A 27499-nucleotide genomic window follows, 5' to 3' on the forward strand; every position below is an offset into this window, starting at 1 on the left:
TCGGGCTCTCTGTTTACAAGTCCAAATTGCTGCAATGAATATACTAAGAAAGGAGAGGCCAGCACACAGAATGTAGTAAGCATGATGGCAAGAATCAGGGTTTAAGGACTCTGATCCAGACCTCTTGGAACTCAGTTTTTGTGATAGGGAATGGTGAAATTTTTGTTTAGTTTATTCAGGTGTTTCTAAAAAATTTTTATTCCAAAATGCAACAGAAGTATTAATTGAATTTGGACATTTCCTTTGTGCATAATTACAAAACTTCTTTTTGTTCAGTCACAACATGCTGTTTAAGAAAACACTTCATTTTGATTTTCGTTGTATATTATTCAACATGTAACGAAAAACAAAACACAATCTTGAACCAATCCTTTCCAAATAGAAAACTCAACACATTTTGTTTCAAAGAAAAGCTGACTTTATCAAAATGCTTTCTTTTTATTCCCCTTAAATCAACAAATTTCTACAAAGCGTTTTGCCTCTGATGAATTGGCATTTTTCTGACATCAAAATGAGCAATCCAAAAAAATTCTAAGCAGCTCTGTGGAAAGTCTTAGCTAATTCTGGAACAGTAGCATGAAGGTGCGTAGGAGGGGTACTGCAAGGAGATGTAGTGTCGAGCTGAGACTTAAAAGATTTGGGTTGAATTCCTGGAGCACTTATGAAATGATCTGGGGTGAGCCATTAATCTACCCCGTGTCTCAATTCCCATTCTGCAGAATGGGAAAAACAGCATTTCCCCATCTCCTCAAGCTACTGCAAGGATAAAAACCTATTAACACTTATGAGATTGCTGGACTTTGATATAAGGTGTATAAATACTGAGGAAGACAGAAAGCAGAGCTGTATTTTTGTGCATCTTAGAATGAAATTATGGGGAAGTGGACTAGCTTGGACAATAATTTAATAATAGTAGAAATAATTTCAAGTTCGGGGCAGTGTTTAATAGAAATCACTGCTCACCACCCACCATATTTTTTCCTAATAAGCAGCTCAGAAAAGTGCGATTTATCATTATTATTATCATCTACATTCATTCTATCTTTGCCACTTCACAAATGAGAGGAGTTCCTCACAAACATCTACAAAGCTAGCTCATTATCCAGCCTCCCTATTTATAACTCTCATTTATGACAATAGCTATCAAAATCTTGCCAACACTAGGGCTGCTGGTGTGCTGACACCACTGCTCCGCAGCACGCTGAGCGGTATTATCTCACTGTTCCCTTGCGTTTCCCCATCTGTCCCTGGCCATCTGGTGCCCTTGGACTTCTAATTAGATTGTAAGCTTTTTGGGGCATAGACTGCCTTCCTGGTTGTACAGCACCTATCATGATATTGTTCCAGTCCCAGATTAAGCGGGACTGTCTTCAGAATGGGATTCTTCCTTCCATATCAGTGTGCACATGCAGAAGATATTGTCCAGCAACACCTGGGGGAGGTTGCACCCACGGCACTCTGGTTTCAAGCTGCCTCTGGACCTCATCATAATAACATTTAGTAGTTTATAATTAGCTGGAGTACAGGGACAAATGAGCTGAAATAAGGTATCTAGTTGTTACCGGTGTGATTCTCAGCTCGTTCTAGGCAGGGAGCAATTAGTGGCTTTGCACAAAAGCTGCTTCCTTTAGACTGCTGGTTGAACTTCATTAATAAAGAAGGATACGTGGGGTGATCTTGGTTCACTGAGTATTCTGACAAGTTGTAAGCAGAGTGTTGACAAACTGAAAAGAAAAAGACCTTTCTTCCTCTAAGTCATTAGGGGTCAAAAGAAATGTTTTTCTAACTGTTCTCTCCCAAGAGTCTGAAGGGACAAATCAAAAGGGGAAAAGTTATCCCTGGTAGTTTCAAACAGAAATTTGGACATGTGTCCCCTTGGTTCTCTCAAAACCAAAAGAAATGTTGCTCAATCATTATTTTTTTTCAGCATGAACAGTTTGGCAAAAAAAAAGAAGTGCATTTTTCAACTGTGCTGTTACTTTTGGAGAAGAATTTCTCATCACCCCTTCTTGCCATCCCTCACCCCTAAATTTCCCAGCTGATGAATGTCTCCCAGGTTTAACTGCTCAAACATATTCCAAACTGAAATGGGTAAAGAGTAAGTGAAAATTTAGGCACTGATCAGAAAGTCAGAGCAACCACTGACTTGTAGCTCCACCGTGGCCTCCAGTTGGATATCAGCCATTGCAGTTTGAGCTATAATATCTCGAGGGATAAATGGCCAGATTCTGTGTTCCCAGGACTCAGACTTATCCTCAGAACTTTGTGTGACTTAACAAACCCTGACAGATTGGCTTCTCCATCCCTTTCTGTTCGTGTATGTTCCCTGTTTCCCCCTGGCCCTGACACACAAGAGATGCCCTCAGCTTGGTTGGACTGATGGACAGTGTTTCCAGGAGCAGCTAATGCTGCCTCGTGGGCAGTAACTACCTTCCAGCACTTTCATCTCTGAGTTACATGCAGGACATATATTGCTCCATTTGCAACCTACCAGGTGCTAAACCCTAAAGATGAAGGGCAGTAGGTATCCATCTAGCAGGAGAGAGTGCAAGTTACTTTAAAGCAGAAATTGCTGAATAAAACCTAGATCTCCCATACTTAAAATTAGGTGTACACTTAAGCTGTTTGCTGAAATGAGGTCAGATGTTCCTCACTTTGCAGGGTCGAGCTCTAAACTAACATAAGCTGTTTCATCTCTCCCTTGACACTTCAGTCTTTTACTAATTTATCAGCATCCTAAAGCAGTGTGTGAAGTTGCTGCAGAACAGAAGTGTTTCAGATACAAATAGCAATTGTTAGCCTCTTCCCTCTGGTAAATGGCAGCAGGCAGAAACCTCTCTCAACCTGCCAAGAACGAAATGTGGGACACAAGAATGAATTATTGGTGCATGAAGCTTAAAGAGATAGGGAACTTATTTCTTCACAACAAATAATGTGCTCAGTAATTTCCTGAGTCTGCATTTCTGATGGAAATAGTTTACAGCAATGAGCATGGGAAAACAGAAGGGATGTGTGCAAGATCAGTTTGACTTTAATAGAAGGGATAAGCGAAAAGTACAGAGGTTAGAAGAAAGGTGGAAAATCCCAGGAGGCAGAGGAAAAGAGGAGTGCTTGGAACAGGCAACGAACAGTCAGTTCCTGCACTCAACACAGCCTTCCTGATAAGAAAAAGATCTTGCAGAATCATTTTGTGCAAAATCTATCATTCTGAGCTATCTCACTGTAGAAAAATTACCTTTTAAGTGGCTAAGTAGACACTCAGCTTTATTCCTTTCTCCTTATTTCAAGAAACAATGGGAGTAACAGCACTTGCCTGCCTTACTAGAGTGCTGAGAGCTTTAATTAATGTCTCTAATTCAATTTGAACTCCTTGGATAAAAGGCACTGCCTTGTGACAGCAGAGGTATTGCCCAAAATAGAATATAATTAACACACAGATATCAATCACAATGAAATTAAGTGTACGTTCAAATACAACTTGCACTTTACAGAAAGCACCTGCCTATTTTTCCTCCAAGAATCCTGAAGACTCATAAGACAAGGGACATGTAATGTTCCAGGCTGAATTCAGATTACAATAAGGCCATCTTTAGCTGACTAATTAAGAGGGTTTGTAACATTGGCACTGACAGATACACCTTCTTGATGGACAGTGCTGGAAACTGACCATAAAATGACTTGGAATCAGTACTTCTCACATTTCACATCCAGCACTTATTTACTGTGAACTTTAGCCTATGTCCTGGCTCACCCACTGATCATGTTTATTAACAGATGTGATAATTGCATCGTTTAGTTCATTGAGATGATCCAGAAGAACCCAGATCACTGCATTACTGTGTAATGCTCCCGAGTGGGAATGGGCTTTGTAGCTTGGATTTTTCTAACTGCTGTGCTGCAAAGCCTGCATACAGCTTGGGGTGGTTGGTTCTCGTTGCTTTTAGGAGATGAACACCTAATGCAGCATGTATGCAGCAGGACTGTGTTTTGCTGAGTGCTGTGCTCAGATGGTGGCCTCTCCGACCAGATTGCAAATCTGTCAAATAAATAATGCTCTATATCCAAACTGATAATTGGAAAGTGAGGCAAAAAAAAATAAAATTATTTAAAGGCATTGCCCAAAATGGCAGAGATGTCTTGGGCAGATTTGAAAAGAATGCTGTATTCCTGGATCAAAATCCACCTCCACCAAGACTGAGATTGCTTCTGTGCCAGATTTAGCTTTCAGTTAGTCCTGGGTCTCCTACCCAAAAGCTTACATACTTGGAGATATCCCCCCTTCCCCTTCTTTCCCCATATGCCTTGCACAATCCTCAGAACGTATCTTGTATCTGTGGAGCTACATAGCACCACATAACAAATTAATTTCTGATTCAAACTTGTTAGGAGTTAGATTGAATAGACCTCACATTATTGCCTTAGACGCAGGATAATCCCACTTCAGTAAGCTTTAGAGCTTCCACAGGGACCAGCCCCATGGTGTGTATTAATATTTAACGTGAAACAACATCTCTACAGCAGCTACAGGGGGGAAAAAGATACTACTAAAAAATTAAAGTTGGTTTTGTGGTAGTCATCTAGACCCAGTTGTACTCTACCATCCTCACTGCCTCGGGCACCTTTGCTTGCTCTCAGCAGTGATACCTCCAGCCAGCTTCCAGAAGGTGAGGAGGACACTTCTTGGGATCTCAAGGCAAGTGCTTGTCATGTCTAGAAGTCTTGGTTAAGTCATCACAATGCCACTCATCTGACTCCAAAAGAAAAAGGAGGGAGGATGATGAAGAGTTGTGTGGGGGAAGTTAATGAATATTGCGTCTCTCTTGTAAGCTGAAATTTCCCCAGTGTGTGCTGCTTGTGGATGTGAGGACACACTGGGATTTCTCTGAAACCCACTTCATTTGATTCCTCTCCTGTTTCAGTTTGTGCATGTACTGTGCTGGGAACTGGAGGTAGGCTGTCACTCCACTTTGGTATGTCAGGGCTCCCTTCCTTTCTGCAATAGAAATTCAATAGGAAGTGAAATGTTTAAAGGAAAACTGATCCAGGATGGCTGATGGAGGAAGTAGTTACAGAAGAGTTTAATGAACAGACAAGCAAGCGAGTTTGGACGATGTGTACAGATGGTTATCAGCAGCAAATCTACATACCCATCTAATGGCAAATACGCTGAGCTTGCAGCTGCTTACTGCAATGGCAGTGCTGTGGGTGGACAAAGAGCAGTGGGGAAGAGAGACGGGAGAAACTGGAATTTGGAAGTGCCCAGGGTGGCACATAGGTGGGAGCATTTCCAAATAATCACGTCAGGTTCGTGCCACGTGTGAGTGGAAGCAGATGTGTACCACATCCCACTGGAAGTACGCTGTGTTCTCCTCAGTGTGGGGCTAGAAACTCTCCAAGCTGGGTGATGTAAGATAAAGTAGAACCACTCCTTCTTGAGAGGCGATGGGCTGAAGCACTGAGACGTGTCCTGTTTATGGCAGAAATGGGAGGTGATGGTGAGGGCGAATATTCAAAATGGCTCCACAGAGGGAACAGCCTCTTCAGTCATGAGCTACAGGTGCCATTAGGTTTAATAACAATAATATTCCATCAGCAATTGGAAAGAAGTTGATACGTGCCCAGCAGAAAAAAAGCAAACATAGTTAATGTTTTCCATTTCTTCCTGCAGCGCAACAGCTGATTGTCGTTTTTAACCAGACTTCCACAACTCCGTTTTGTCAAGTGCTGCTGAGCTCTCTGCAGCTCCACGAGCACATGCTGTGCACACGTGCAGACTCCCACACGCTCGGTGCACACATACTCTAGTCTCTTGTGTTCCCCATCACACTCCCAGGTTATATACGCCTGTGCAGAGACGTGTGCTCTCTGCCATGGGCTGCAGCAATGCTTTGGTCCCAGTGAAGGCTCCTGGAGCAGTGGAGATGGCCACACTGGCTGCAGAGCTGGTGCCCTCTGGTCTATACAATGGTGCTTGCAGCACTGTAGCTCTCACGTCCACCTGCAGTGCTGCAAACGTGTATCTGTCCAGGCTCTCTGTGCTATATTCTGCAGAAGTTGGTGTCTATCAGCTGTCTTGAGGACAATCTTTGGCTAGGTTGGCACACCCAGAGAGGAGCACACGGCTCTGAGACCACTTTGCCTGCCTGGGCATCCATACCATGCTGCCTCATCCCTGCAACGACGGAGCCCAGCAGGGTGGGCAAACAGACAAGATGTGAGCAGCAGAATGAACGTGCCCTGTGCATGGAGAGGAGCACAGCAGCCTCACCAACACCCTGTGTCATGAATGTTCTGCCCCAATGAGTCGGGGAGCCCGTGGGGGTGCTCCTGCCCCACCCTGCACATGGGGCTGCTGCTGTACTGCATTCCCTTGCACGTAGCAAGCCACAGGAGAAGGGGCTGCTGCCAGGCATGGGTGCCAATGAACCAAGCTGCTCCTCTTGCACTGATGGAGCACACAGCTCTGTTTGGAGAGAGGCATGGTGCCAGCAGCATCACTGTGGAGGTGGATGATCTAACGGCCGAAATGCTGGAAATGGGATTGAGGAGTCGAGGGCTCTCTTCCAGCTGTATCCAAAGCTTGCTGCGTAACCTTTGGCAAGGTGTTTCGCCCCTCTGTTTCCCTTCCCACTCATCATATGTCTTGTCTATTCAGACGTTGAATGCACTGGGGAGAGGAATCGGGCTGCCTGCAGCCACAATTCGCACAGGAGGGATGGCGTGCCCCACACCAGGTGCTGCAGAGCATCCCCTTCAGCTCCCTAGTAAAATATGTTAAATATGCATGTTCAGCATGTCGCCCCACAGAGCCTTGATCTTGGGAAGAGCCTCAAGGTCCTACGGGTCCTATCCCCCACCTCCAAACACACACCTCCCTGGCACTCAGGCAGCAAAGCAGGTTGGGGTGACTTTTTTTAGCTTTCAAAATTTGGCAGCATTCCATAGCTGTGTGTGTGTGTGTGTGTCTGCGTCTGCATGTGCTCATTGCTGAAACCTGGGTAATTATTTTGTTTTATTTCTTTTTTGGCAACACTTTAAAGTGAAGAGCTGGGTCTTTATAGATTGCTCAGGTTGCACAGAGTATGGATTACAGATCGTCAGAGAGACATGAAAGCAGAAGACACGTTTCTCTGGCACAGCATTAAAGGGACAATAAGCGGGTAATTGTAGCCCGGGGTGCGGCCACCTTCTGCGCCCAGCCCTCGCTCATCTCTGCAGCATTGCGGAGAATTTCATGAGGGAAATGATGGAAAAGCTGGGGTGAGGATGTCTCAGGTCAGGACCTGGTTATTTCAAAGGTGGTATGTGCTCAGGAGGTTAAAGGCACCACTTAGATACATGAATAAAACACTGCCGAATACTTGAAGCAGTAACACACAGGCAGACTGAAGGCTTTTAAAATGTGATTTTTCATGTCTGTTTTCACCCTGAGAGTTGATTGTCAAAGGATCAAAGCAATTCCCATTTTTAAACTTTCTCTTTCTCTCCCTTCTCCCTCCCCTCCATTTCTCTCTTTCCTTCCTCCTCTTCCCTCTCTTTTTCAACAGGACTCCACAGAATGGAGCAAGAATGAGAGGAAGAAGGCAGACAGAAAAGCATGAACTGGAGGCTTGTTGAGTTCCTCTACCTCCTGTTTATATGGGACCATATACTAGTACAGCCCTCCCACCAGGACCCAGCTGCCACCAACCAACATGTCTCCAAGGAGTTTGATTGGCTTATTTCAGACAGGGGGCCTTTCCACCACTCGCGGAGCTACTTATCCTTTGTGGAAAGACATCGTCAAGGATTTACAACCAGATATAAAATATACAGGTATGTTGGTTTCCTACAGCACCTGAAACTTGGATGAGTTAGGTGGTGGGCATGCAGCCAGTTCCCTTGGGATCAAGGCTTGTTGTCAATGGAGGGATGAGTCACTGTATCCCATCCACCTGGAAACGCTTCTCTGGTTCCTCACAGTCCTCTGCTGGCAATGCAGATTGCTTTGGAGACTTGGCTGTAGTGCTGTCATGTAGTTTGAGAACTTCAACTTGTGCACTTCATTTGTGGGACATTTCTCACATCAGTGTCCCAAGCAGCACACCAAGTTTCCGTACCAAATTCATGCACTGCCAACAGCTTAAAGTTCACACGGGGAAGAGTACACATGAAGATGCACAGTGCATGCGCCTTAGCTGCCTGCTGCCTTCTGCAGCCCTTTGTGGATGATCCCTGTGCATGGGTTGGACTTGTCCCCAGAACCGTGAGCTTGGTTTGAATGTCATTCAATTAAAAAGCTACAGCAAATAAGCAGAATTTGGATTTCCCTTCGCCTTCTAGGTTTTGAAGCCTTTGTTGTTGCCTGTTTCAAGTGCTTCTTGGCAGCTGTGATATTTAGAAATACACTTATCTTTTTGCTATTTGAATATGAAAAGCTGGAGTGCTCATGTGAGTCTCCTATTACAGCAGCAGGCACTTTGGAAGGAAGGGGAATAAGCCAGCAAGTATCATGAGATTTGGGCTAAAACCCAGAGAGACTGCAAAACTCTCACAGACATGTGCACATTTACATAATTATACAGTCCTGTTGTGTTTCAGAAAGACCCTTGCAAACATATCGATGCAAACTAGTAGGTGGGAAAGTGTTGGTGAATAGCCTACAGGCAGCATGCATGCAGATGCACACACAGACTACCGGGGTCAGGAGGAGCAGAAAACCAAGTGCACGTGGTAGCATTCTCCCATGGGCAGAAAGCCAAAAGCGTTTGCAGAGTAATAGCAACGTGCGAGACATCATCTATGTGTGGGGAAGAAAAATGAGTTCTGCCTGTCCCATGGCCTCCAGCGAGTGCAGCATCCCCTCCCCTTGCAGCAGCCACAGAGCAAGGGCAGGTTAGCATGGTTTGAAGATGCTGTCCTGGCTTGTTGTCTTCATTCAAAACAGCCTGGGGGATGTCAGCCCCAAAAAACAGAAATGATGTTGCCACGCTTTCTTTAAGGACACCTCACAGGTTTTGCTAGCACAGAGGAGCAGGGAATACATGCCTTTTTTCACAAAGACTTTCCTGACTGTGCTTAACCCCAGCTCCCCCTGTCCCCTGCCTGACAGCTTGCACCCTGATCTAGGCTGCACACCCCTGCCCCATGCAGTGCCTCTGGAAGTGGCTGTGCCCTTTGCTAAAGAGCTTTTCAGCCCTCGGTGCCACTGCAGCAGTCTGCAGGAGCTGTAGTAGGAGGGAAATGCCTGCAATGTATGTGTTCAGACGCATCCAGGAACTGTCAGTGTAGGTCAGGGCAGAGATCCATCAAGCCTGGGATCCTGTCTCTGAGAATCATGGAGAAACGGAGCTGGAAGGACCTTGAGAGGTCATTTAATCCATGCCTCTCCCCCAAGGCAGTCTCAGCCATACCTGTGTTGCATCTGACAAAGGTTTGTGGCAATCTCTCATGAAAGGTTTCCTGTGAAGGAGAATTCACACCCCGAGCCGGCAGCCTGTGCCGCCGCTTTGCTGTCCCCGTCTTCATAAAAGAGTGAAAATTTTGCTCACATTTAATGTGAAGCCTGTGATTTCTGGCTGGTGAGGAGAAAAATCTCCTTTGGTTTATAGGAGACTGCAAAGAGTTGAGGGCCTATTTCGGTTCAGGGTGAATTTTGTGCACGGAAAGTGGAATAGGGGCCGCGTTTCTCCATTTCTGCTGGATATTGCTGAAGTACTCCTTGCATAGGGGAGGACACAGTGTCCTACCTCTTCAGAAGAGGGAGAAAATCTAGGGGTGCATTTCTTTAACATATATAATGACAGGGAGGTGTGTGCTTTGCTAGCATTGTTTGGGAATGTCTTTTGGACCCACTGCAGTCATCAGGAGTGGGAGGCCTCTCTGCCACCAGCACAGCAAGGGAGGCATTAGGTTGGGGTTTGGAAGGTCGTTTGTTTTTCATATCTGGCCGTGCTTGCAGGACTGGTCCATGCATTTTTGAAGCAGTCTCAGAATCAGTCTAGCTGTGGTGAATGAGTGAAGTCACTTGCAGTGCTTCGCAGATGGACCCTGAGCACACACGCTCCGGAACATGCCATAGTACGAAGACCCACAGGGGGAAAATCTCATTTTGCAAGTTCCTTAAATTGACTTCAAGAATCTGTGAAGCTGTTGGGATTTTGTCAACTGTTTAATTCCAACGTAGAGGCCTTTTTCCTCCCAAATGATGTCTCTCAATTGCTCTTTGCACTAGACTAGCCCAAGGGAGGCACATATTCTGCATTAAGCATGGCACTCCTTTCCGTAGGATAGCAGCTGATTTGGAGCATGGGAATTTTCCTACGTTGTCTTCTCTTTCAGTGCTCCTTTTCTCCCAGACTTTCTGTTAGTTTCTTTGGCTGTTTTTTCCCCTTAACCCAACAGTTCTATGGCAATTTTTCAATGGGGGCTGACCTGGCCACCACTGTTCCCCAAAGTTCAATAGCAGCAGATCTCAAACCACCCTCAGTGACCAAGGTTTTGGAGTAGATGTGAAATCAGACAAGGGGACCTCATGCATCCCTAATTGAAACACTGTCACTTGTTTAATGGTGTTTTCCCTGGTGTCTTGCTGTACAGGAGCGTGGACACAGTGTATTAGAATTGTGTCATTTACACTGAAAACCCACAGAGAGGATGCCAGTGTCAATGTTGCACAGCAGTGTAAGGCAATGGAAAGTGTCCAACTTTTACAGGTGCATCATCAGACTAAAAACTGCAACACTCCTCCTTCCATCGCAGGTGATGACCACATGTCTGTCAACAGCGAGGAAGAGCCCGTTTGGGTTATCAAGGCTGACACTGTATGAGCAGAACTGCTGTACAACTGTGTATTTTTTCATAGATCCAGACCCAGATCTACCATCTAGCCCCAAAGCAGCTCCCTGTTGCAGTCTCCCAAGACTCATTCTCTTCTGTGTTTTGCATTTTGGCAGATTTTAGGACTTTTTCTTTTAGGCTTTTAGACCACTGATTTTACTGATGCCCTCAGTCAAGGTTTGCACCCTGCTACTTTATCAAGAGGAGGACAAGTATAGTATATATGTTTTATATTGAATCATGGACAGTAGGGGTAGAAACAATTGCATTAAGGAGGCACATTCATCAGCATTGATTCACACTAATAAGACTAGTTCAGGGGGGCCTCTGGCAGGAAAATGCTGCTTTGATCATTATCTGTGCACTCTGATGATAATGAAGTTAGGGTGGCAGATGCTGAGAGTGGTTTGTGGGATGTCTGAATATTCATTATCACCATCCTTGTTGTTGTTCCTACTCATGAGAGCCTTGGGTGCTAGATACTACACAAGGACTGATGAAGCTCAGCTTGGCTTGTCTTTGGGGCTAGGGCACTGCCTGGACCAGATAGCATTCCTGTTACCACAAGAGCAGGGCAGGATGAACTTTGCTTTAAGCAAGAGGTTGGACTGAGCACCCCGAGGGCCCTGTCTCACTGATGTCTCCATGGTTTCCCCACTTCTCTAATTCAGAGCGGGCACTAAACCAGGTGCTCATAAAGGGATTTGCAGTACCGAGCACAGCTTTGGCCATGCTGAAGGTTTTTATTTAGTCCTAGAAAACTCACACATCTGAGCAGCTACGTGCTCTGTAATTCCCTCGACAAAGAGGAGGAGATTTACCATGAAGTGAGGTCTTTACCGTGCACAGAGCACAAGCTGCAATTGACTTAGAAACGCAGCTGCTTTTCTGCTGTTTAAATGGTGAGGAAATTAAAAAAAAAAAAAAAAAGAGGAGGAGAAAAAAAATAAAAAAAAAGGAAATTTGGTGTCACAAAACTTTCAAAATTTTATGGCACCACACACGAAAACCATTCAGCCTGGTCCTGTGTGAAATGGATACGTGAATCTGTTGACTTCCAGGAAAAGTCACCCATTTTTGTTGCTGGGGAATCTGCTGTTGCATGGCCACTGCCCCCAGCCCCACATGGCCGCGTGGGGCTGCTGCACGTCTGGCTGGATGTGTGTGGCCTATTCTTATTCCTAGGTGAGAGGAGAATCCTACGTTCAGGCACTGGACTTGCACAATCTGCCTAAGTGGAGGTGAGCTTGTAAAGACTGCTTTCCATAGCTCCTAGTACAGGAAATTTGGCTTCCTTAGCCAGAACTCCCAGGCAGTTTCATGCAAAGCTGTGGTTTCCACAGCAGAGGGACTGATCTGGCAGAAAACCGAGCTTTCAGGAAAACAAACAGAAGAAGTTAGTTTTCAGCCAGATTACTTTTCCAGTCTCATTCATTATGTACCCAGGGACTATTAAAGCAATGGGGCTATAGGGACAGAGGCAGAACGGGACTGATGAGACTGCTGTTCTCAGCAACAGTGTGGATTGGAGTTGTACTGAAGTAGCTGTGAAATGGCACCCTAAGTTTGGGCAGAGAGGAGCCCGATTAGAGCTGCTTGCACCATTGCTTCAGTCCATTTTGTTTCAGTTCGTTTTTTTCTTCCATCTCTCCACTCCTCGTTGACTCCTTGTGCTGTTTCTCTATTGGATTGAATTTAATCTGCTGGTCACTAGAGATGTACAAATAATTGATTTTGTGGTTCACTGGTTATATGGAAGAAAAATAACATTAAAAATGGGCTGATCTGAAACTGATGTTTGTTCAGATTTTCAGTGAAATGAAAAAATCAAAACATTTCATTTTAGGCTCAGTGGTATGTTTAAGCTTTGCTGTTTGCCTTATTTATCTTTTAATCCAGTGAAAAAACAGTATTTTTTTTCCCCAATTTTGAAAGCGTTATCAGTTCACCTCACAGCACAAAGCCAACTACGGCCACTTAAGAAATGTCAGTAGGGAAACACTGATTCAGTGTGCATTTTGTTGGGCTGTTTCCTTGTCAGCGTGCTCGTTTAATTTGTGTTGAATTTGCAAGTGGTCGTTAAGTCCTCGAAGCTATCAATTCAGAAGAAAAACTAAGACAGCCTGGCTGTCTTTATTGTTCTTTGTGAGACCTTGAATCTGACAGTTACCCAGGGTTCAGCTTTGCCTTCTCTTGGGTTCAGCTTTTGTCATCCTGCAGTAAAGAAACACACGTATATACATACTTACATATATATATAGATGCATTTTTCCTTCAGCACTGCTCGGCAAGGGAGGCATAGCCAAAATTCAGCAGCAGAATGACAGCTTTGCTATGGGAAGGCTCTCGTTTGCTCAAAACTCAATGGGATGCTGAGACCCAAGTGCTATGGACCGAGACAGAGCATCAGCACGGATGCAGTTGTGGTTCCTCTCTCTCACACATAACCTGGCAAGCTTTCAGTCCCGTTCCAGTTGTTTGGATGCCTGCAGCATCCCAAAAAGCACCGTGAAGGTTCTTCTCAAACAGCATTAAGGTGATGCTCTGCTCTGGTACAAATTGATAGGCACCGTTAGGCTTTTTAATCTTTGCTTTGGCTTTTTTAGTCATGCTGAAGTTCTGCTGACAAGGTTTTCCTATTAGCTTTTTATGCTATCTGTTTAAAGGGGACATCAACTTTTATGTTTTCCAGTCAGAGGCAAGGTGTTTGGGTTTTTTTTTAGGAGAAGCAATGCAGCAATTGAAGGACAGAGGGAGCTGAGATGAAAGGAGGCTCTTGCCTCTGTGTGGAATGAGCAATGGGAATCTGTACAGCATTGCATGGCGAAAAAATACAAAATCTCCATAGTTTACATTATGCATGTAAACAAGTGATGTACATTGGTTTGTAATCAGCAAATGCCTTGTAAATAAATGTGTGTAAACCAAAAAATTTAAATCTATTTCCATAGTGCATGTAAACAATGAAGCCTTCCAGTGTTCTCTTCAATGTAAATGTTAATCCGAAAATGACATTACTACAAGTTGATGCAACTTTACAAGGGAGCCATAATTTTCATTCCTGTCTCACCAGCTCTAACACAGCAGCTTGGCAGATGTGAGCCCTTCAGAGCTCGGAGTAAACCTGCCCATCCCATCTCACAGCATCTCCTTTTAGCCACAGCCTTCATCCTTCATGCCGCTCAGGGACACGCGTTGCTGCGTTCCCTGCATAATATGCCTCCCTGTGTATGGAAAGCTTTTCATATATTTGCATAAGGAGAGAGGCAGGAGGAGGGAGGCAGGGGATGGCTGGGGCTGAGCTGTGTGGTGCTGAGCCCTGGGAGCGGGGCTGCAGGAGCAGCTGTGCTGGCTGTGGGAGGATTCAGATGGCAAGAGCTCACAAACATCCCTGGCAGCTGTAGGAGCTGACAGAAGGATGCATCCCTCCCCTCCTTTTCCTTTGATATTCTTGAGAACAGAGGGCAAATGGAAGGATAAATGGCACCAGCCTTTGATATGATCAGAGCTGCTAAGATCCGGGGAGAGAATATCCCGGCAAGCTTTGGGGAAGGGCAGACCCTCATCTCAGCTTGGCAGCTCACAGCTGTGGGGAACGGTGGAGGAGCACTGTTAGTTGGTGAGTCTGGGTCCTGGTAGGGTGCTGGTGATTAGGACAGAGGAGATCTGCAGAAAAGCATGCACAGGAGCTGCACAAGAGCAGGGAGGTGATCATCATTGGGATCAGCATTGTTCTGTAGAGTGGCAAAGCCAAGCACCAAAACTTCCCTTCTGAACCCAGAGTTAAACATTGAAACCATCCTCCCAACCACCCAGAGAAGACAAATATTTTGAGTTGCCGAGGCTTCTAAATAGATCCACGCCCTGTTGGGCTGGCAGGGAGCATCCTACAGAGCCCCATGGAGAACTTGTGTGGGGTTCTCCCCTCTGCTTGGAGATGAGGGCAGGAGGGCACTTCCCAGCTGGCCCCAAAAGGCTGCTTCAGCTTGCTGCCACAGCACGTTCATTTCAGACTCCTTCAAACCAACAGACAACAGTCCAGTGGCTTGATAACATATTTTAAAGGTGAACAAGACAAGGAGAAACCTTGGCTCTTTTTCCCTTTTTTTTTTTCTGAGCAGATTATTAATTCTGCTTTTACATCAGGCAGATGCTTATTTCAGCAGAGAAGCTGTTACATTAAAAAAATATAACAAAAAAAAAAATACCCTGTTAGATGCATGGGATAATTTTGTTCTGGCACCAGCAGCACTGGGAGATGGCATGACTATACCTATTATAGGGGTTTTTCTATTTCTGGATCCCTCTAATGTTTCCCATGGGTTCCACAAAGTATGGTTTCTTTTTCCTTTTTCCTTTCTTTTTTGCTGATTGCCACCCACCAGCCTCTGTAAATGGAACAAGACACGTCCCACTGGGGCAGGCAGAGCCATGCAGACTGGCTTCCTGTGTTAAATGACTAAATGCAGGTACAGAACCCAAGGACACCTCCAAAAAGAAATCTAGGAATCAGCTTTGCCTGGTGCAGGGACAAAGGAGGGCTTGGGGCAACCTCTTGTGCAAGGCTCTCCTCTCCCAGCAGCATCCAACCAAGTCCACAATGAGCTGGTGGCAGCTCTGAGTGCAGCCTGACTTAGCCCAGAGAGCTCTGGGCATGTGACCCCTGCTTCTCACCTGGGGAATGGGGTGGAGGCAGGGTTTAGGTTTGTGTGGAATGGGATTTAGGTGGTGTCCCACTGCCCCATGATGGGCATGATGGTGGGCCAATGTGAGATGGTGGGCCAATGTGAGCTGGCAGCTCCACATCTTAGCAGTCAGATTGCATTTCAAACCCATGGCACTTCGCAAGTTCCACCCTGCTGATCCCATACTGTGCACAAGGGAAGCATCCCACCTGCCCTGAGAGGTCAGCCCTCAGCTCTGACTTGAGCAGGATCCAGTTTGGGGGCAGCGAGGGGATGGGATTCTCCCAAGTATCTGCTGTGCATCTAAATCACAGCCCTGCTGACAGCACAGAGCACTAACGGCCTGCCTGGGGCCCTGCTCCCACAGTCATGTGACAACATCCAAATTTAAGCTTTAATTAAGAAACAAGCAGAGGGAGGGAGGGAAGACTCTCTAGCCCTCACGACTGCAAAGGAAAGCTTGGAAACGTGACCCAAGTACGAGCAACATCTGCTTCAATGTGCAGCCGGCTCTTGGCAGAGGGAAAACAGCTGGGAGGAAAAACTACTACATCTGATTCCCATCCAGGTCAGCCTGCTTGTTCTTCTGCTGGTCATGAAAGCATTTGCTTGGAGAAAGGAGGGTTCCTACAAAAGCTGAGTGATGGCAGAATTGCACCAGGGTGCTGGCTGATCCATGTTCTTGCAGGCTCTGTTGGGCAAAGAAGAAGAGCATATTTTAAGCAGCAAGGTAGAAATTGTCTGTTCCATGCTTATGGCAGGAGATGGTTTACCTCCTAGAGCTTTCAAAGATGAATCCTTTGCTATTCCTCTGTGGCAGGCCACCCCTCAACCTGCTATCCCCAAGGCCCATGTTGCATTTGCTGTGCCTTCTCCTTCCATCCGTTTCAGCAAAGCCAGGGAGCAAATAGACATTTCAGAGAGCAGTTAAGGAGAACCCCTGGATGCCCTCCATCCCTCGAGGATGCACCTTTGGCAAGGTTCACTGAAGAAAAACCTTATTTGAAGGATATGCTCTCAGCCAGCACAGAGGGACTGGAGGCTGTGATGTGCTTGGTACTGCAACAGGCTTTTCTTCCCGTAGATGAGTAACACAAAAGGCAGCGGAGGGGCTGCTGCACTGTAGCTCGTAGTTTGGGCCTGTCTGACTCACTGATAGATCTAGCAAGCTTCCTGACACTGACCCCTGTGCTGACATGGCTGGAGATCTTGTAATTTCTGCCATAAACGTTCCACTTTGGGAACTGCAAACAAGGGATTCGTGGACTGGTAGCTTCCGGCAGGGTGCTTGAAGCACAGGGATGAGTTTGAGCACTGATTTCAATAGCTGAGCACTGTGGGGCACTCAGGGGATTCGGCATACCTAAGAGCCTGGGCACATATCCACAAATGGACCCTGCCTCCCCACAGCTACCTGAGGTGGAAAAAGGATGAGGTGAATCCCTGTGCTGTGTCTCAGGAGGGCAAAAGGTGTTTCCATAGTGCACATGCCCCTGCCCAACCTGGTTCTCTATCTTCCACACTGATTTTTCTCCTCTCAGCAAAGGAAAACCTGCCTGTGGCATATGCAGCAGTAAATATTTCAGTGTTAGCTTCCAGCTCTTGAGCAAAAAAATAATCAAAACAGCACGAACGTTACTTTTTACTCCCCTCCAAACGTCTGGGGCTTTCCCCAGGGAGCGCAGCCGTGCAGCCTGGCTAACACTAATAAGAGAGCTCGGTACACAGGGCAAACTGTGTGCTGCATGACTAAGAGAATAGGAAGACAAGAAGATAATAAGAAAAGAATGTTGCTGCCTTCATCTCTAGTTAAAGATCAGTCCACATCAGACTAAGTTTTTTCCCCTTGCGCTTGACATCCCTTCCTCTCTGTTTTTCTCACCCTGCAAAAATCTCCAACTTTCCCCCTCCTGCCCATGAAAGACTCCCGACTGTTTCAGGGGAGAATTGGGTATTTGAAATCCGTGCCGTACTCCGGCAGCCGAGTGTTGCCGAGTCATGTGGTGAAGCTGTATCTGAAGACTGTTTAGCGTCTCTTCAAATCCCACTCTTTCAGAGTCCTCTGATTATGTAAGAGTCTCAACTCAATTTTTAAAGTAAGTTTACGGCCCTCGTAATTGCAGAGGGAAACTTGATAATGTGACTCCTACATACTCAGAAAGCAGAAGGCAAAAAAGAAAAAGAAGAAAGGAAAAAGCAAACCTGAAGTTTATCAGATTTAAAAAGTCTCATGAATTTTAAAACCAATCTCTTAATTCTTTTTTGGAGCCTGACTCATGATTTTCAAACAGTTAGCAATATGGCTGTAGGGATTGTAAGGCTGGTTTGTTATCTTGTTAGATAACTTACATAAAATATCCAAACCCACGGAGACTCCAAGATTGAGTATTGCACTTGAGGACAGAGCCGGAGAGAACAGTGCCTTGTGTTCTGCATGGATGCTGAGGACCTGCTCTTAACCCAGCTCTCTATCCACTACGGCAGCATCAATATTTCCCAGAACGATATTAGAGCTAATTGTATGAATGAGAATAGCCATAATATTGATCTTCATAATACTTAGGTTATTAAATTTGAGTTTGAAGGTAGTTTTGTGAGGCGATTCATAATTGTAAATCTCATCAGGCTGCATAAGGAGGGAAAACAAGTCACAGAGCAAGAGCACTGCAAACACAAAGGGAAATACATTCTGGAGTTTTCCGTCCTGCTGTAAAATTGCATGCTGAACAGACACATATGGATGCTAGCAATGTGAATTGTGTGATAATATCAGATAAGCTTAATTAATCGTGTGTTGCAACAACCTGCTCTAGTGTTTCCTTGAAGCACATGCATCACCCTGGGGCACTTTATAAATGGAATATTTGCACACATGCATCAAGACAGGGCTACTCCTGTGATGAGATGAAGGGGGACTGCCACTGTCACCACTGAGCAGTAGGCTCACATTTCCCAGCTGTGTTTACCCAGACTGACCATATTCAGTTTCTGGGTCATGCCCACTGGAGAGGTAGGGAGGCAGCAAGCTTGTAGTGCTTGTAGATGTGCCCGGAGCCTCACAGATGTGAGCAGTAGTGTTTGAGGTGCACTCAGATGTTGGGGTGATGAGCGTCTTGTGTGGCTGTGGTGGATTAAAGGAAATCTGAAGATACTCTCCTGTGAAATGTCTCGATAGTAGGGGACAGAATAAGTCCTACCAGCTCTTCCAGCATACAACAAAAGAGGAATAAAGAGCGTGGAAGAGGCTGAATGCTACTATATATAATAAGCTTACAAGATAATTGCCAACTGTATTTGGACTGATTTTTCTTCTGCAGAAGAGGCGTAAAAGCAAGTGTATTGTTTTCACTCCCGGGGACTGAGATATTTTCACCATGCCTTTCGAAAACACAGTGCTTCATCTCCCCACTTAAGCATATCAGCTCCATTGGTGGCTGTCTCCTGCACGACTGTGGGTCAGCATCAAAGGTAAAGATGCTGTAAGCGCAGCTGCTGCCTGCTGTCTGCTATGGAAGCTGCTCAGCAATCTGTCAAAGTCTTGCAAGTGTTTGTACCACTGGGGTGGGATTATTTCTCACAGTGGCAGGGATTGCATGCTGAAAAGAAAAGAGACCCAGTGTGCTTCTAGAAGGACAAGGGAAGGCAAATGGCAGGATGACAGAGCCTTTGTGTTTTACGTGTAATAATATTGCCTCGGGGAAGAAAATATTTTGCTCAAAGTGAGGTTTTGTCAACGTGTTTTGTTTTGTCGGCACAAAGTGTTTGAGGCTGATGAATTGGCTTCAACGCGTTTGTGAAGTCACAACCTCTCAGGTCACTAGTGACTGTGGCAAAAGAGAGATCTAAGAAATGAGCCACTCTGACAAAATTTCGTCTGGTGAAAACATTGCAACCTGTTCCAGATCCTTCCAGAATGGAATGACGCCAGATCCTGCAGCCCTGAAAGTAACAGTGAAAAGGCATAATCTCCTGGATGGCTCCAGCCACCACTGCAGTCAGAGCTCTCCAGAACATGAGCGATTTAGGCTTTGTCTGGAGACACAAAGCTCAAGTCCATCCCAATTACAGATGAGTTACCATCAGGTGCCACGGGGACAGTGCAAAGGGACTGAGGAGTAACGGATTAGCCAGTGTGCACAGAAATATCGAGCAACCCACTACTACCTCCTATTGTGCTCGTGCCAGTGGAAATCCTTCTTAGTACGGCATATTTTATTCAATTTTTAAGAGCTCTCAATTTTTCATTTAGGAGGAGAAGTTGGAGCAGCATCCAATCTGTAATCAATCAGCCTGCCTTTGCAGAGCGGCTCTGAGGAAGCGCTCTTGCTCTTTGCTCCTTTATCTTCTCTGTGAACTCACAGAAATTATATTTCTGAATGGGATTAAGAGTGAGGGAGAACTACATCCAGGGCAATACTCAATAAACCTTGCAGACCGTCAACTTGTAGTAACTGGCCCTACTGAGTATATCCCCAAGCACAGCACTTCAGGCAGAAGCAGATGATGCCCCTGAGAAGCTTGGTTCCCACTTTGAAAAGGCATTTTAAATACTTCTTTTTTTATGGTCCTTAACTGTTTGAGTGTCATATTCCTGCAGGTTTTAGTGGGCATTATAAAATCAGGAACTTTTGATCAGGATCTGTCACTACCTTAAATGAGACTGTCCATAGCATAAGCCATGGTTTTATTACACCTGGTAATAAATGGCTAGAAATACACAATTGAAAAGGGAACAGTAGAAAACACAGACCATCCAGGGATCTCAGAGCTCTATACAGCCCTTACTTAGGGTTGTTTTTAATAGCTGAGGATAAGATTGAGTTTTGTTTGTTTGTTTCAAATGAATAAATTAATCATTAGTAAAATATTATGCAGTTCATCAAATATATTATTCACCAGCTATTTGTCAAAATAACAGCTCACTCATATATTATCAGAGCTAAGCATTTATAATGTGTGTGTATATCTAGTCAGCAGATGATTTATTCAAGCTTTGAAGGAATGGGTTAGTTATTGACCAGTTTAAATCACGGCTCCCTTGGGAGGTGGAGATATATTAGTCTGTGAGCTCTTGGTGAACCTGGAGCACCTTTTTTGCTGCATTGCTGTTCAGTGCTTGGCCCCACAAGCAGAGTCTTGTGGCTGGGTTTCCTTTTGATGCTACGTCAGTAAGAATAATTCTAGTTCTGCTTATCTATATTCAAGTCTATCTTGGGAGGAAAAATTCAGCCACTGGTTCAAGATCAAACCATGACCTGAGTTCTCTACACTCTTGTAGCACCAGCATCTGACCCCAGCACCAAAGTCCTCATTCCTTCTTCCACATCTCAACTCTTCAGTGTGTCTCTCCACCTCCCAGTTGCAGGAAAAGTGTTGAGCAATCCCTGGCCTCAGCTCCCCCTGCTCATGTGATTTTTGTACTGCTGGGAAGGAACAGAGAAGCCCTTTACCAGGTTCTTCCCAGCTCCTTGCCCGTGCCAGTGGGCTGGCCTCCTTCCAGCAGAGCCTCAGCAGAGCAGAGCTGTGTGACTGACACTCACTGCCTCCCTCTGGCATTTGTGACCAGCATCCCAGAAGGCAGCTCCTTCTTCCATGCCTTTATTGGTGTCAAACGTCGCAGCCTCTCCCTTGGGTTTTATTAGGAAAGCTGATGCCAAATCACCCACCTTCCTCCTACTCGATAAAAAATGTTTATAACCCAGTAAATTTTAACATATCAGCCGCTTGTTATGGAGGGAAAAGGTCACCGGGAGAGAAAGAAGCAAAAAGAAAGGGTGCCCTTCCATTGGAAATTCTGTCTGGGTACGTGCGAAGGAGTCAGCACCAGGAAAATATCTTTTGATATGATAAAGTCTCATAATAGAAAATGTTGCTGCAATACAGGCCTCATTTCTTCAGATAAATATTTAATATAGATCACTAAAGATTAATCGAGTACAGAAAAGAGTCTCTCCTATGGTTGGTGTAAAGAAAACATCTTCTCGTTAATTTATTATGGAGCCTGAAATGAGAAAAATCCTATAGAGAGAAATGCAGGGTACGGTTTCCATAGAGAAGCAGCGCACCGCACCAGAATTTATTTAGTGTGTGGGCAGAGACCTTCCCAGAACCAGCTGCAGCGTGGCATGCACATGATAAAAAACCCCAGTGTAGGAAGAAGCCTCGCAGACTCATCGTGCTTTGCTGGGAGTTGTCTGACTCCTGCAGACTCCGGTGCTCCCGGAGCAGTGAGGAGGTGGGGCCATGAGCTCTCTCATTCTGCACCCTGGATATTGGAAATCATCATTCCAGTCTGTGCAATGGCAGTGCAACATCCCACGTGCTCTTCCAGGAGGGGACATGTGGTCCTTTTTCGGCTGTTTGGAGAAAGGTGATGTCCAAATTCACTGCAAGGAGAGAAGCATGAGTATCTTAGAATCATAGAATAGCCCTGTTGGAAGGGATCCTAAGGCCTAACTTTGGAAAGGACAAGAGGGAAAGGACAAGTGGCCTCAAGTTGCTCGAGGGGAGATTCAGGTTGGGCATTAGGATATACTACATCTCCAAAAGAGTAGTCAGGCACTGGAATGGGCTGCCCATGGAGGCGGTGGAGTCACCGACCCTGGAGATGTTCAAGGAGCATTTAGAAGTTGTGCTGAGGGACACGGTTTAGTAAGAAGTATTAGTGATAGGTGGACTGTTGGATGGGATGGTCTTGTACGTCTTTTGCAACCTTGGTGATTCTATGATTCTGATTGAGTTCATCTCCTGGCTGGATCCACATAGGACTACCCAAAGATCAAACAGAGCTTTGTGCAGATGCTTCTTGAATTGAAGCCATGACCACTTCCCCAGGGAGTTTGCTTCAGCTGGAAGTCCCCATAGCATCTCCCTGCCAGTTTCTCCAAGGAGTCATGGCCATTTCACACGGTGCTCCTGACTTTTTGGCAGTGAAGTAAGAATCCAGGTAACTAGTGAGAGCTTTCCATCTCTTGTCAGCTCCACTGTGATCAGTAAATGAGAGGATGCCATTGCTTTCCAAAACTTCTACAGAAATCATCTCCCCAGCAATTCTGCAGCATTAATTGGAGTGGTTACATAGAATAAGTCACGAATTGCAGCAGAGAGAGTAAAAAGCCTGGTAAGAAAAGGGTTGAGTTTTCTAGGACCAAAAGGACCCTCTGAGTCCCAGTCTCCCACCTCCTGCTCTGTCAGGCTGAATCCCAGCCTAATCCTACAGGTCAGTACACACCATCTCTTTGCACACTGCATCTCCCAGCTGCTGGCTGCTCCCTGAACCCCAAGCAATATCCAGAAACCTGTATAATAATCCTCTCTAGCTCTACCACAGGCTGTTGGACTTGACTCAGGTGTGACTGGATGGCAGGCTCTAGCCTGGGGCTGTGCAAGGGAAAGAATAACAGATTTTTAATGGCAGCAGGGACTCCTGCAGTCATCTAATGTAAAACTAATCTGCATTTAGAACAGTAATTTGCAGTGTGAAGAGCTAGTCAGAAGTGCAACAGCCCCCAGGACAACCTGGGGCTGACTGAGGGGCTCCTGTTTGCGTCTCCACAAAGCCTGGGCCTGGCCTGCAGCTCGGCCATGCCACGTCGGTGCCCTCCTGCTGCACTGACTCACACGTACCATCTAAATAACACCAACATGATTTCATAATAAGTTTTCTGTGCAGCCGGGATAAAATGCCAAACAGAATCAGAAAACAATCAGTCGGAGAAACTCGGCACTGCCGATGAGCGAGCGGCCTGCAACGGTTCAGTGCTCAGGAAGATTGAGGCTGTACATCCAGCCCCAACCTGCCCTCCCTGGCATGGGGACAGCGGGGCAGGACAGAGGGCACGTGTGGGGTGTGGGTGCCCAGCACCGTTCCCATTGGGAGCCCAGAACTGGGGCTGGATAGATATACCTCATCTGGAGACTGCTGATTTTAGCTGGGGAGCAGCAAGCAGAGCAGCAGCTGGGCTTGGTAAGTAACCATGGATGTTGGTGGGATGGCAGTAGATGCTGAACCTTCCCACCAATATTCCATTTCATTTTGTTGCTGTGTAACAGATGGCAGCCGGGGGGCTATGTGACATAATGGTGTCTGTCATGGAAGTGCTCATGGAGCAAAGGGGTGCCACTCAATTCCTCCGTGCAAAGAAATGGCACCCACTGACATTCATTGATGCTTGCTGAACATTGATGGAGACCAGAGGGTGTCAGCACAGAGAGGTGGTGAGTGGTTCATTTCACCAGAGGTGACAGTGCACAGGCAAAGACCTGCCAAGCCAAAGAGGTGACAGTGGTCACCTCTGCTGGTGCAGATTTTGATGAGCATGGCATGTGGGCTCTTGTTCATCACTGGCAAAAATGCACACGTAATGGAGGTGACTGAGTAGAAAGTAGCTGAGAATTTGCTCTATCAAATAATGTATTGTGCTCTTTGCAGCTGTTGTGGTTTCCATGGAAATAAATAGGAGACATTACACTCAGATTGACCAAGTTGATAGTCATTCTCTGCCCATGTGAAAAGTCACTCTCCCTCCTGTTTAAAAGATCCTTTAAGTACTGGAAGGCCACAGTGAGGCTTCCCTCCCTTCTCTTCTCCAGGCTGAACACCCTAGCCCTCAGCTTTCTTCACAGCAGAGGTGGTCCAGCTCTTTGAGCATCCTCCTCTGGACCTGCTCCAACAGCTCTACATCTTCCTTGTGCTGGGAGACCCAGACCTTGTCTCAGTATTCCAGATGGGGCCTCACAGGGGTGGAACAGAAGTGGACAGTCCCCTCCCTGCCCACTGCCACCCCTCTGTCGATGCAGACCAGGATAATGTTGGCCTTCAGGGCTTCAAGCACACATTGCTGGCTCATGTGCAGCTTTCTATCTCTCCTTTTTTGGGACCCCTGAAGTCCTTCTCAACAGGGTTGCTCTCAAGGAGTTCTTCTCCCAGTCTGTACAGATATCTGGGACTGATATCCTGCTGATAGCAGGAAACTCTGGGACCAGTTCTCTACTAGATCTCACAGATTTTACTTTCTCCAATCTTTGTAAAACTTGTGAGGGGATTCATAACATTTTTTTTTCCCCTCTTGCCTGCACTTCCAGGTTTGAGTCACGTAATTGTATAACTCACAGCTTCCATTTAAAAATTAAGAACAGACTGTCTTTTAGGATTGCAAAGAAAATCCAGAAAAGATGAGTCTTTAAATCTCAAAACACAGCAGGCAAATAAAAAGCGTTGCAGATATTGCTGTTTTGTTCAGTAGGTAAATATATACATATGCATATGCCTCAGAATCCTGGGGTCTGCTTCATTATTTCTGAGCAGAGGCTCAGAGGTGCAATAGCACATAAACCCTTATTCAGCCATAGCTATGGCTTTAGCTGACATGCAGGCTGGGAGCTGGTGCTTTTACCTTTTTTTAGCTATGAGAGGAGGTCTTCTCAGCCTCTGATCACCCCCAGAATGGGTTTCCAGAGCCTTGCTTTGGAGACATCCTGACTTCCACTTAACCAAAAAAAAAAAGCTTACCATGAAAGTGAGCAGTGCAGGCAGAGGGGAAGAGCTGACCTCGCAGAAGCTCCCACCCAGCCTCAGTAAAGGATTTCGGAGCCATGACAAAGGCACAAAGCAAAGACCTGCCAAGCCAAAATGAAAATCTGAGGCGTAAGAGCCCTTACCAAAGAACAACCCCTTCACTCTCAATTTCACTCCCTAGTAACCTTGAAAAACTAAAACAACTCCCCACACAGCGGACTCCTCTTTCCTCCTTACGTACCCTGAATGGTGATGCTGCCTTAAAAAAGGCAGAGCCGTATTCAGGGCCTTTCCCCAGCCCCAGATTCCAACGCAGCAGAGCAGCTCTGCTTGCAATGCAGAGCCCTGCTGGACCTTGAGATTGCTTTTGCACTTGGGGCTGCATGTTGCCTGTGCTGAAGTCAAGGAGGTTTTGCTCTTAGGTTCCCCGGGACCTGAATTTCAAATGTGGACCTTAGCATGCATGCGAATGTTTCTCTGCAGCTGAATTAAGTGATTCTTGCAGGCGGCTCTGCACACATTGCAGGGCAGTTAGCAATTTGCATTGCTGCCCTTATGCTGAACTCTCTCCCATCCCTGTAGTTGTTGTGCCTACATAGTGGGTAGAACAAACCCAGCTATTTTGGGTGTGCCTGAGGCTTAGCTGGCTGAGGAACCACTCTGAGCCTCCTTTTTACTCTAAACCAACCTTCTGGATCACATGGCTCTGGTATAGTCATAGAAAGGAAAGAATTTGGCAGCCTTGGAGGTCTGCAGCCTCTTCTCGCAGAACAATCTGCACGTCCTCCTTTACTGACTGGGAAATCACAGTTGGCAGTCAGCATCACCTTCCCAAAGAAAGTGGTTTGCATTTCATTAGATTGATTTCATGGTGCTGTAGTGCTACTACCACCTAGAAGATAAATGTCATAGGTGTGCATCTGATCCCTCTCACTTTTACTACAAACAAATCCACCAGTTCCCTCTTGGCAGTATCACATACTTCTCCACTGCTTGCACAGGGGCCTGATGTCCTCCCCAGAGTTCCAGGATTTGGGAATCACAAAACTGTTTGATTTGGAACAGATCATTAAAGGCCATCGGGTCCCACTCCCTGCACTGAACATGGACACCCACAGCTCCATCAGTGCTCAGAGCCCCAACAGCCTGACCTTGGCTGTCTGCAGGGATGGGGCATCCCCCCACCTCTCTGGACAACCTGTTCCTGTCCCACCTGCAGTGGTGTTTTCTGAAGACATTTATCTCCTGCTCTTCTTCTGTTCTCCATCACCACTGTGGGGCTGGGTCTGCATGCTGCTGCTTCAGTCCGTTCTGTTGAAATGCTCAAGTCTGGCCCCAGTCCTGGGTTAATTTTGTCCATGGTTGTGCTTCCTGGTGGATGTCTTCCTTGGAAGAGTTCTTTGTCTCTTGCTGCCTCGGTTTCACTGTCTGCACTGACACATTTGTTTAAAAGTGTTTGGAGATCCATACATCAAAGTCACAGGTAACGGTTAAAGGAAACATGACGAGATTGGGAAATTACTAAGCACATGCCTGAATAACCAAGTTCTTCAGAGCATCACAAACAGATCCCAGAAAACAAAGGTATTTGCATTCACTCAACCCTGTTCCCTGGATAGGACATGACAAAAATAAAGCTACTCCTTTATGAAATGTTTCACAAAAGGCACGGTTGTCTTTTTATTGCAGGCTACTTTGCAGCATGCAAAAAGATTGCCTTTCTTCATGAGTTTGTGAATTTTTATTTTATTGTAGCCTTTTTATTTCCTCCATCAAAACATGTCTGAGATCGAAATGGCATGACTGGAAATGAAAATTAAATACATCAAAACTGATTTTGGTTGAAATGAGATTTTGAAGCGGCTGGGGAATGTTCAAGGCTTTCTCACTGCTCGTGTTGAGGTTTTTTGGTTGTTTTTTTTTTTCTGTTTGTTTGTTTTTTTGCTAAAGAGGGATGTAGTCTGAGGAAATGGGTCACCTTTTTCCTAGAGAAAATTTCTTCCCTTTTCCTGTAATTCTGAAATGTCACAGGCTTTTGGGGACTTTTTTTTTTCTTTTTTCTTTTTCTTTTTTTTGCTGCAGTTATTCTCTGCAGCCTAATTTCTCAGCCTTTACTGCTAACTTCATGCCCAGTTACCATCTGCATTCTGTGGATTCGGTGGACTCGGTGAGAGGAGGCAGACTCTGGGAATAACCACTGAACATATCTCGGCTTGCTGGTTGTAACTGTTGAAACTGGAAGCCTTGGTCTGGCTGTAAAAGCACAGCTCAGAAAGCAGGCAGATGTTGAGCCACAGAGCTTTGGGTGAGGGAATCAGGAATGGGTGTCCCAAGGAACTGTGAGCAGGAACCACAGTTTACCCCTAACCCAAGGCAGAGGAAACACTGTTAGAACAATCACAGGAATAAAGTAGCAAGGATTGGTGTGGGAGCAGGAGGTTGTTTCGTTTTATGATGGCAAAACTGATTTTGCTCTCTT

The 27499-nt window shown here is 45.8% G+C and overlaps 1 protein-coding gene across 2 annotated transcripts in view; it reads left to right on the plus strand.

The window, feature by feature from the left end:
• The window catches only part of BRINP1 (BMP/retinoic acid inducible neural specific 1), a 230551-nt gene that overhangs the window by 169279 nt on the left and 33773 nt on the right, over positions 1–27499 (plus strand). For both annotated transcript variants that reach the window (XM_065737611.1, XM_065737609.1), the window contains one exon: positions 7548–7815. In XM_065737611.1, the coding sequence (XP_065593683.1) occupies positions 7598–7815 (218 nt within the window). In that variant the 5' untranslated portion in view covers positions 7548–7597. The remainder of the gene's footprint in view (positions 1–7547; positions 7816–27499) is intronic.

This window comes from Cyrtonyx montezumae, unplaced genomic scaffold (genome assembly GCF_038088225.1).
Source record: "Cyrtonyx montezumae isolate F1298 unplaced genomic scaffold, pur_monq_1.0 scaffold_20, whole genome shotgun sequence".
NCBI classification, from domain to species: domain Eukaryota; kingdom Metazoa; phylum Chordata; class Aves; order Galliformes; family Odontophoridae; genus Cyrtonyx; species Cyrtonyx montezumae.